At 43.2% G+C, this 11238-nt stretch overlaps 1 protein-coding gene across 1 annotated transcript in view; it reads left to right on the top strand.

Moving 5' to 3' along the window:
• Nucleotides 1-11238, top strand: part of CUNHXorf58 (chromosome unknown CXorf58 homolog) — a gene marked incomplete at its 5' end in the record, with an annotated part of 24398 nt that overhangs the window by 5869 nt on the left and 7291 nt on the right. The window contains 5 exons of the mRNA XM_019523862.1: nt 3073-3167; nt 3701-3812; nt 6776-6907; nt 7750-7979; nt 8398-8551. Of these exons, the coding sequence (XP_019379407.1) occupies nt 3073-3167; nt 3701-3812; nt 6776-6907; nt 7750-7979; nt 8398-8551 (723 nt within the window). The remainder of the gene's footprint in view (nt 1-3072; nt 3168-3700; nt 3813-6775; nt 6908-7749; nt 7980-8397; nt 8552-11238) is intronic.

Here is an 11238-nt window from a genome sequence, read left to right on the forward strand (position 1 = left end):
ACATCCTAGGGGGCAGAGGCACAGGCCAGTGGGACAAAAGGAAGGGGCAGATCGCATGTAAAGAAATGTCAGCACTGTGGTAACATATGCTTCCCCACACACCAGAGGAAGGGGCCCCAAAAAAGCCCCTATAGAGCACTCAAAAAGCACCCAGCAGGTGCCCGCAACCCTGAGTCCAGCTGCTTCAGTCCATAGTCCTGGCTGACTGGGCCAGTGACATCTCCAGCTCCACTCTGCACTCCTCTGCGTAGGGCTGACAATGTTACCAGGTCTTAATTATGAAATTATCTTATTGGAAGCTCAAAATTATCATATTTCCTAAAAAACTATCATACACTAAAAAAACATGCAAGTAAGTATGCAAAAATATGCAGATAACTTTATTTACTTTATATTCCTCGCTATAAGTAGCCAGTGAGAGCTGGGTCATCAAAGTTGAAACATTTCTTTATTTCCAGGCAAAGTCATGAGAAAGTGCTGACAGCAAGCCCAAAAGCCAGTTAAGACTCCCTGGGAGTGACTTGGGTTTTGCATATACTGCATCAATTAACTGCCTCAAAAATTATCATACATTTTGAACACTTTGAACACAAACACTTCCCCTTACTCCAGCCTCAAGTTTCCCCTTCCTTTTCCCCTTGACTCCCAGCCCTTGGGGGTTTCTTGGAGTTGGAGTCCAAATTAGCAGACATCACCGTTGTGCAGACCACCTGCTGTTCCACCTGCTGTTAGGCACTTCACATTCACATGACACCAGCTTCACTTAACACCTTTTCCCATCTTTACCTTTTCTTATACCTGCTGGACTGGTGATCGGCTTTCACACAGCTTGCCATAACCATAATGTTCTTATCTGTGGGATTTTATTTTGCTGATGCAGCAGCAGCTCTGCAGAAAAGGACTCTGGGTTGACAGTGGACAACAGGCCAAATATGAGCCAACAGTGCACCCTTGTTGCCAAGAAGGCTAACAGTATCCTGGACTGCATTGATAGGAGTGTTATCAGCAGATTGAAGGAAGTGATTATTCCCCTCTATTCAGCACTGTGTCCAGTTTTGGACTCTTCACTAGAGAAAGGATGTGGACAGAATTGGGGAGTCCATCAGAAGGCAATGGAAATGATTAGAGGGCTGAGTAACATGACTTAGAAAGAGAGGCTGAGGGAACTGGTCTTATTTAGTCTGGAGAAGGGAAGACTGAGGAGGGATTTAACAACAGCCTTCAAGTACCTGAAGGGGGGTTACAAGGAGGATGGAGTTAGATCGGGGTGGGCAAAATCTGGCCCATGGGCCAGATCTGGCCATGGCAGACTCCACTTCCCAGTAGTCTCTGCCCGTGTCACTGCAGCTGGTTTCCATAGAGACTCCAGGAGCAGTGGGGCCATGACAGCATGGGGTCAGAGTTTTCTTGGAGACCAGCCCAAGCAGTGCTGGCGGGGCATGTGTCTAGGCAGGGAGCTGCTCTGGGGCCAGGATCTTGTGGTGGTGACAGCACAGCCTAGAGCTGGGGCAGAGCTGCAATATGCTGCCCACATTCCCCAGGCAGGGGCATGTAGGCAGCAAATCGCAGCTCTGCCCTGGCAGGGCATGCGGGCAACAGATCATAGCTTTGCTCTGTCCTGGTTCTGGAACACACTGTCACTGCTGCAAAATCCTAGACCCAGAGCAGCTCCCTGCCCAACCACATACCCTGCCAGCACTGCTTGGGTCAGTTTCCATGGAAACCGTGGGGCCTGTGCCGTCACAGCCAGGCTGCTTCTGAGGTCTTCATGGAAATCAGCCACAGTGACGTAGGCAGGGGGTGATGGGAAATGGAGTCTGGCCGGATCCACTGTTTTGGCCACTGCTAAACTAAGCTGTTCTCAGTGGTGGCAGATGACTGAACAAGGAATAATGTTCTCAAATTTCAGCAAGGGAAGTTTAAGTTAGAAGTTAGAAAAAACTCTCATCAAGAATGTAGTAAAACAATCAAACAGAATATTCCAGAGAAGTTGTAGAACCTGTAGAAAATTGGGTTTTTAAGACCCAGTTAGACAAAGCCTTGGTTGGGATAAGATAGTTGGGGATGGTCATGCTTTGAGCAGGGGTTGGACCAGATGAAGTCCTTTCCAGCCCTCATTTTCTATGATTCTATACAGCAGTCACTGTAATTTGACTCCGGGTCATTGGGTGCCTCTCAGCCATCTGGCTATACCAGGAGGGGCTAAGTTAAGAAAAATGTTGTCCTTCAGAGGAAGACAGGCACTTGCCAGAGAAGGGTCCCTGGGCCCCAAGAGGCCAGATTCTCAGCCCCCATTGCTCTAGAGTGAAACAGAGCTGTGCTGGAACTGTCACAGCTGCACCATTGCTCTCAGAAACAAGCTCCAGAGCCAGACAAGGCTCCTTGTTTTCTGCTTCTTTCTAGTCCTTCATGCGTGTCTGTTACACTAAACAAAACACTTCCCCTTTTGGCCTCCCACTGTGTTGTTGCTCCAATAGGCAGAGGAAAAGGTTGTAGTATACAGGGAACAGATTGGAGAGAGATGCAGAGGGAAGGGGATGAGAATCATGATAGCTGTAGCAGAGATTGGAAAACTAGAAAGAGAGAGATGGTGATGAACACCTAATCCAGCTTGGGTAATTCTTATGAACAAAAGGAGGGACTAAAATAGCACGAGATGTATTGCCTTATGTTTCCATAAAACACATCTAAAATGATCAAATGAATATTAAAATCTTTGAAAATGAAGAGGGAAGGCAAAAACATACATGTAAATAGATTAAAAAGACTGCCGTGGTTCCCCACCTTTACCTGCGACACCTGAGGGTGTTAGGTTCGTGTTCTATCAGGATTGGTGGTAATTATGCTAAGTTTAGATCATGGATTGTATGAGATGGTTTGGATGGGGATGATCCTCCCTCAGCCAGGGGGTTAGACTGGATGACCTCTAGAGTACCCTTCCATAGCACAGATTTCAAGAAACAGAATCCAAATGACCACTCTGAACTCCCCTGTGACACAAGGATCTGAACTGTGTGACAGCAGGAACCCATACTGTTCAAATGTATTGAAAAACATCTGCATCTCTTTCAGGAGTGTTGTGTTACACATGAAATTGTGAAAAGGGTGAGCCCTCTGGAAGCTGAACTTATAAAAGATCCTAGTATGCAGTACAAAGTTAGATTCAGGTAAGTAGATACATTTTATTTACTTCAATCCAGTGTCTCGTGTGACCAGCTACAGGCTTCTGAGAGAGGAGTTAGATAACTTGTCTAACTGGGGACAGTATTGTTAAAACAGTGGTTGGTTTTATGTATCTCAGATAGTTGCACACACCCAATGTACACTTTAGAAAGTATAGCTCTTTTTTCTTTTAATGTTTCCCATCATTCTCCCTAGCCTTCCACTTTTTTTACCTAAAGCCTTGAGTTGAATTTTTTTCCATCCCAAGTTAAGTCCTGAGATTCTTCAGTAGAGCCTAGGATGTTGGACTTCCAGTTTACTTGGATGGTGTTACATTAATGCAGACCCCTGTGCCTCCAGTATAAAAGATCCATAAATACATTTTATTCTTTAGCTTTTGCTTCCTTGGTATTTAGAGCTTTGTTGGAAACTTGGTTTCAGGCCAAGCTACACAAAAGGAGGTTCCCTTTCAGTTTAATCCATAATACATTTGTTTTTCATACTGTCAGTTAATTAACGTATTTGTTTATTTCTTCAGATTTGCAGGCCATGAGTTTCCACCTTTCATTGTTTTTAAGATTTTTCGCCACACTGAAGGCCGAGGCAGCAAATACATCAGTGGGAAAAGAATAATAAGTCCATTGAGTGAGGCAAGTTATTGAATGCCCACGTACGATCATTTTCTGTTCAGCTTCTTCCTTCTGAACTTTAGTTCGGTAAACAGCCTGATCCTCTTACTTGTCCTTGAAGATTGAAAAACATGCATCTCCAAGTCAAACAAAGATCTGTTGAGTTCAATAAACACCATTACATTTCATTTAGCAAAGAAGCTGTTTTTTTCAGCTTAATACACAAACATTTTAAACATCTTTGTATGAATTATTGTGTGGATTAATCAATCACATATTTATACATCTTTAAAAGAGATCTTCCCCTCTACCATCTGAGTTCACAGAATTGGTCCAAATAGATTAGGATTTTGTGGTATTCTTGGATTGAATTTTGGGGGATCTCAAGATCACAGGGCCCAAAATATTCTTTTAATTCACTTTCATGGGAGTTGGGTTCAGTTGACAGAGAAATTGGTGCATAGAGAATGGTTAGTCTCTCTGAGACCATCTGCTGATTGAATCTTAAATCACTATTGGCCCCAGAGCAGGCCGCTTATCTCAGCTTCCAATTAGAAGCAATTCTGCAATGGGGACTAGTAAACAAAAGGAAGAGAGGGTTTCAGGACAGAGTGGTTACATGCCATCATTCATGAAAGCCTAAACTGTCTTAACTGATCCATTGGCACCAGTGTAATAATTCCATGTCCAAATTAGTGAAAAATTAATATAATATTTTATGGTTCTATTATGCCCTCAGTGCTGCTAAGTATTGCACCATTATATGATGCACCAAATGAGTGATAATAGTGATGATATTTTACTGTGCAGTGTGATATGTCAAAAATGTTAAATGGTCTGATCCTGCTGATCTTACTACATGCTCAGGTGAGTTTATAATTAATGGGCTCATACCTCTTCTTATTTCAAGTAAAGGAAGAGAAAATATTGCTTTGTCACTAGTGTCTTTTTGACTAAACCTGTCTTTTTCTGTGAACTAGAACTCTGTAAGAAATTTCTTCCCTTTGCTTTTGCATTTAGATTTGAGTCACTATTTTCTTCTATTTTCATCACTTTGGTTATTGCAGTTTCTCAACACCCTTAGTGGAAAGGAGGGCACGAACAATGAAAGTACATCCTGTTTATAATCAGTTTCACTTGTATTCTAGGAGGTTTAGAAATAATCCCCCTAAAGTAAGCCATTTCTGCCTTGGGAAGGCAGTAATCAGTTGGGAGGGAAAACACAGAAGGTCTCTGGTTTTCTGGTGCAGTACCTACAGATTCCATCTGTAAATGTATTTAATAAGTGTGACTTATACATTATTTCCTCTCTGTAACTTTTGAAGCCCTTTCCTGATTGCTTTCCACACAAACCATTTCACCTTCTTAGACACAATATGCGTAGACTTAAGATGCAAGATTGAGCAAAGCATGTTGAAAATGGGAAATTCCACTCAACCTACATTCATTATCTACACATATTCTTTTTACATGTTTGTAAAACAAACATTTAGAAGTTGAAAGACTGCCTGCATGCACAAAGTAATGAAAATCAAAACTTAGACCCTGGGATACATTCTAGTTTAAAGTTTTTAATCCAAAACACTACACTGTAAAGCTGTTCGAAAAAGTAGGTGAGTAGATCATGAGCCCTGGATGCTGCCTAAGGGGGAGAGAGCACAGATCCAGAATGGAGCTGAAGGTGGAGCTTCACTTTCCTTTCAACCTCCCCCCACACACATCTTCCCTGCAGCAGGGAGGGAAGAACAGCTGCAGTAGTGAACTTCCAGCTGCTGAGGGAGATGTTTCCTCCTTTTTTTACTGCTAAAATTGGCATTTAAATGCTTGCTCAACACAGCAGCAGCCAAAAAAAAAGAAGGTAGCATCTCCCCCTGCAGACCTCTGGCCACTGCTCCTGCAGCAAGGACCACTAGCACCCAGGGTACAAACCTGGCCAGTTACAACTGTGCAACATTTACTAAAAATGTTTACTGAGAGAGTTATGTGTTTCTCTGCACTCTAGAGAACAGATCCCCAGTTGGTGAACATTGGCAGAACTCTGTCACCTTCTGCAACAATTTGCCTATTGCCAGAGAACAGCTCAATTCATTCTATGCAGACTAACTTAAAAAAAACAAAACCCTTAGGCAGAGACTACATCTAGAAAATTTGAATCAAGGGATGAAAGTTTTCAACAAATCCAGCATCTGAAGAAGATCCTGATCACAATTTGCTGTACATTCCAGCTATAACAATATCATGGAGGGCAAGGCAAATGGAAAATCTTACACAAAATAAGGGTTATTTTGTGGCTGAATAATTTTGCCTTTTTCATCCAAAAGACAAATCTTATATTTCTTCATTATAACAACTTAGTGGTTTTTCATCTTTTTAGATTCAAGGTACCCCTCCATAAGTATTTGAATTTTGTTGCCCCGGTTGAGAACCACTTGTTTCAGTGAGTCTTAATCAGAGTGATGCCACCGCCATAGCTCAGTGAAACTTCCATCTTGTAGAATCATATCAGGAAATGGCTACAGCCAATTTATCTGTGTTTCTTGCTTCCTCAGGCTGCAGCGCTGCCACTAAGTGAATCTACCCCACATGCTTCTGTTTCTAGAAGGAATGTGTAGGACTAAATTAGAAAGGGTTGCAGAAAGAGCAGGCAGAACAACCCACAGGCCACAGTGGTAGTGCCTGCACTGCAGCACCCCTAAAAGTTTCATGGCAACTTTGTTGAGAACCACTGCAATAAGTTTATACATCTGTGAGCAAACCAACTGTGGTACCAGTGAGTTACTTTCTAATCTAAATGAACTGGTTTACTGTTGTGTTGGATCTTTAGTCTTTCTGTGAACTCTCCATACACTGAACAGAATGCCTTTTCCATTAGAGAAAGGGGGTTGTCCAAAGGATAATAGTTTGCCCTGAATCCAAATACAGAGACTCCACTCAGAATGTGTGTATGGCATTCTAGCAACTTTGTGTTTCCTACTTTATTATAGGCAGCAGTTGATGCTTGTAAACTGATGGGATGTCGAAGATATTATGAGCAAATGATACAAGATAAACTTCAGTACCAAAAACACAAGATAACAGGTGAAATAGATGTTGCTACAGTGAAGGATTACATGCAAGTAAGAAACGTTTTTGGATTTTTTTTTACAGCTTCTGGTAATAAAAGAAGCATCCTTAAGTAAGAAAGATTATGATGTAATTTAAAATGCCAGTAATTTTATTTTAGTAGTCAGCCACTTATTTATGGGCTTAATGTCTCTCTGCTTTATACCATATGCATTCATTTATATCAGTGCAAAGAGTGTGTGAAACCTTGAACAATTGTTTTTAATGCTTTGCTAATGTTTTACATCCAGTTTGTACAGTTGTAAATAAGTCTGCAAATTTCAAGGCTGTGGAGAATCCCATTGTAGGATATCTTTTCTCCTGCCCAAAAGCTGCAGAGATGTTATTGGAGAGGCATAGAGTACTGGTAGGACAATGGGAAGAGTATAAGAAAAACCTGAAAAACCCACAACATTAGTGTTGTTTGTACTTTGAATGGCTCTGATTCTCCTCTGTACATACTTACGCATAGTGAACTATCCTGTTAATACTGATTAACAGTGGTAAAAATGCAAGGAGAATCATGTCCAACAGAATGAAACCTCTCTGGTTATTCCCTATTAAAAAAAATTAGGACCAAATTCTGAGGGACTTACCAGCCCAGCTATAGAAAAGGGAGGAGGCAGAGATGTCTATAGATATACCTCAAATTTTAGCTTTGTATGTTACAAGAATGGTGAAGGAAAGTCAAGTTAGAACAGCTGCTCAGATTCAAAGTGATTTAAATCAGACCATTAAAAGAATGATAAAATCTTTTATAAAGAAAATTTGAGAGCCCCCCAATCCAAATAAATAATTTTCACATGGATGTTGATTCTATAAATTGTAAAAGTTTGTTTACTTTGTGCCATTGTAGTATGTTAGTAACCTGGATGAGACCCCTGCACACTTTGGTGGTAGGGAAAACTACTGGAGAAAGTTATCTCTGGAAAATTTTCCCCGAACAATGATAATGTATGACATAGTGGAGTATGCACAGTCTGGGTCACTGTCTGACCGACTTAAGAAAGAACTGAAACTTCTGCTGTTGAAACCACAAAATGAAGAGGTGCTGTATGAACAACTCATGTCCGTTTCTCAGGTCAGGTAAGAACTTGCAAACAAGTTTCATTTTTAATTTGCCTGTGTATACTCTGCATTTTATTTCAAGAATGTTTAATGAATGTTTACCAGAACCCTGTGAAAGAAGTATAGTTATGCTCGTTTTATAGCTTGATAAAATGGCACAGAGGAATTTAAGTGACTCAGAAGTGACTAACATAAATATTTCAGTATTTTAGTTCTGTTTTTTAAGCTTTAGCACTAAGCTTTAGAGTGGAATTTCTTTTTTTTTTAATCTGTTCTATTCTTTTTTCCCCCTAAAATACCAGCTTTGCATCATAACTTCCATTCCATCAATCCTGTGCGTTGCCTGGGATTTTAGGTTTCATTGTTTCAGTTTTTCAACAGAATAAGGTATGTCATTTGGGAGATCGTTCAGATTCTTTATATACAACTTTTCTAGGCTCCCCTCACCATGTAGTACTTCAGCATCAGCCTCTTCAATTAGATCTTATTGGACCTCTTCACTAGCCAAGACATCAGGCCGTCGCTCTTCTCAAGCTCGACAGAAGATTGCAAAAATGAAGAAAGTTTACATGCTTGAGAAGAAAAAAGAGGTATGATTAAAACATTGGAAAAGCACTATTTTTAAGGGAAGAACTCTACTATCTCTGTGCAAGTAGGGTATTCAATGGCTAGCAGTTTAGGGGTAGCAGGTGTAGCAGGTGGTGTAGCAGGAATTTGCTTAGCTTGTGCTTGGAGTCAACCATTTTTAGAGTTTACCTTCTGCCACATATTATCAAAGAGAGGTAGTTAGCCATGTTAATCTGGGTATATATGTACCGTCATAGAATAAATAAGGTATATATCTAGAGCACAAGCTTTTGTGAACCCGAGTTCACTTCATCTGATGCTGTGAGAGGATGTATAATAAGAATATAAGGAGAGAGAAACTGGAATACAATTTTAACACAGTTGTATTCTAATTTCTGTCTCCTTATACCCTGCTTTCTGCACATCCTTTCACAGCATCGGATGAAGTGAACTTGGGTTAACAAAAGCTCTCACTATGTATCTTATTTAGTCAGTCTATAAATGTACAAATCTACCCTGCCTTCTTACATTATCAAAGCCACCATGTCAGGTGTTTTCACAATATTGCTCTCTTTGGGCACATCAACACTAATTTAATGTGCAGTAAAGCATCACCATGTATACATGTGCAGCAATTACTGCACAGTAGTTTAGTATAAAGCACTGTTTGCTACTACTGACAGTTACAGGTACTAGCCAATGCAGCTTTACATTAATGTGCTAGAACTCATGTATAGATGCTGGCAAATTGCTCCAGGGTAGCCCTGGCAGCAGGAGGCCACAACTGCTACTCCCCTAGGGGTAGTGGAGGAGCTGACCCTGGCCCCCCGGAGCTCCTGTCCTGGCCCACTGAAGCCCAGGCCTAACCCTTTCCTCCAACCCCAAGTCTGCCTCCAGAGCTCCTGCAAGCCCAAGGCTGGTACACAGGCAGCTGTGGAGCTTGGAGCTCCCCCTTGTGGCTGCAGGGGGGTAGAGCAGGGCAGGAGCAGCCCTAGACTAGGCTGCTCCTGTCAGCTTTAATTTGCTCCTGACCCAGACACACGTGAAGCTGCACGCCCACGTGCAGTTTAATGCACCTAAATTTTCCGCACAGAAAATGCAGGTGCATTAACTGCACATGTAATTGCCCATTCTGAGTGGACAATTACATAAACTAACATTCAGCCTCCAAACTTTCTTTCAGGCGTTTAATTCATCTTTTTACTTTATATTAAAAATATCTCTAATAGGGGTGTGCGAAGTGGGCCCTATTAGATACGGATTTGGATTCAGCACAAATCAGTGACAGCGATTCGATTCGGATCACTTTCCCTGATTCAATTCAGTCGAATCTGAATCTGAAGATTTAATGCTGATTCGGAGAATGAGCGATTCAGACACAGACACAGCTTTAAATGTTTTTTTCTACATACCAGCAAGGTACCAGCGCAGCTTCTGAACGCTGCAATGCTGGGATGGATGGAACATCCCACAGGGGTGCAGGGGGCAACGAACCCGGAAGTGGACTAGAAGTACTTTTGGTCCACTTCCGAGTCCGCCGAGGAGCACGCTGGGGGCAGGGGGTGCCCCCACACTCCCCCAGCTCAGTGATCAGCTGTGGGGGGACCCCAGGTGCTCCCCCCAACCCAGGAGGCACCAGTCGCTGAGCCAGGGGAGCACAGAGGGGCCCCCCTGTGTGCTCCCTGGTGGACCGGAAGTGCTTCTGGTCCACTTCTGAGTCTGCTGCTGAGTATGCTGGGGAGTCCCCCCATGCTTCTGTGGGACACTCCATGCATCCCAGCATTGCAGCACTCATGAGTTGCCTACTACCTAGAGGTATGTAGGAAAAAAAACATTTAAAGCTGTGTCTGTGTCTACATCTCCAATTCTTTCCGAATTGATTCGGAGGGTTCCAGTTCGATTTGGAGAGATTAAAGGGTCCTCTGATTAAATTTGGATTCGGAGATTCGGCCACCAAATCGGGTTGAATCGGACTGAAGCTCTGCACAGCCCTGATCTCTAGTTCTTCACCAGGCATCTCCTTACTTGTAACACTCTGGTGATTTACAGTAGGGCTGTGCAAAGCTTTGGGTGGTGATTCGATTTGGAGGAGATTCACCTGATTCGGTGGCCGAATCTCCAAATCCAAATCGAATCAGGGGACCAGTTAAAAGGTCCAAATCAATTCAAAGCTCTCCGAATCTTCAGAAAAGATTTGGAGAGCTTTGATGATTCGGGCAGTCCCCAGTGGCTGCAGCCAACTCCGAGCTGGTAAGTACTAGGGGCAGCGGAGGGGGGGGCTGCAGGAGCATGGTGGGAACCATGGGGGAACCCCTGCCAGCCCCCACAAGCCCTGCCCACTACCCAGCCCCCCCAACCCCTGCCCGCATCCCCCAGGCTCCCCCATGGCTGCCCTGCCTGCCCCAGCTCCTGGGGTTTAAAAAAAAAAAACAGCCCCAGTGTTCACCTGGTGCTGTCAGGCTGCCCCACGCTGAATGGGGGACTCTGCACAAGCCCTCCAACCTCCCCTCCTCACTCCCCCAGCTCCCCCATGGTACCCTGCCTGGGCCAGCTCCAGTCCTTTAAGAAAAGAAAAAAAAGAGAAAAGCCCCAGGACTCACTGCTCCTGCAGCAGCCTCGGGGTTTCAGGGGGCTCATGCAGAGCCCCCCACATGGCCCAGGACAGTGGGGATCACCCCCCACTGGCAGGAGTGGTGAGTTGGGGGGTTTT

Source organism: Gavialis gangeticus, unplaced genomic scaffold (genome assembly GCF_001723915.1).
Source record: "Gavialis gangeticus isolate Ggan-Ray unplaced genomic scaffold, GavGan_comp1, whole genome shotgun sequence".
Classification (NCBI taxonomy): domain Eukaryota; kingdom Metazoa; phylum Chordata; order Crocodylia; family Gavialidae; genus Gavialis; species Gavialis gangeticus.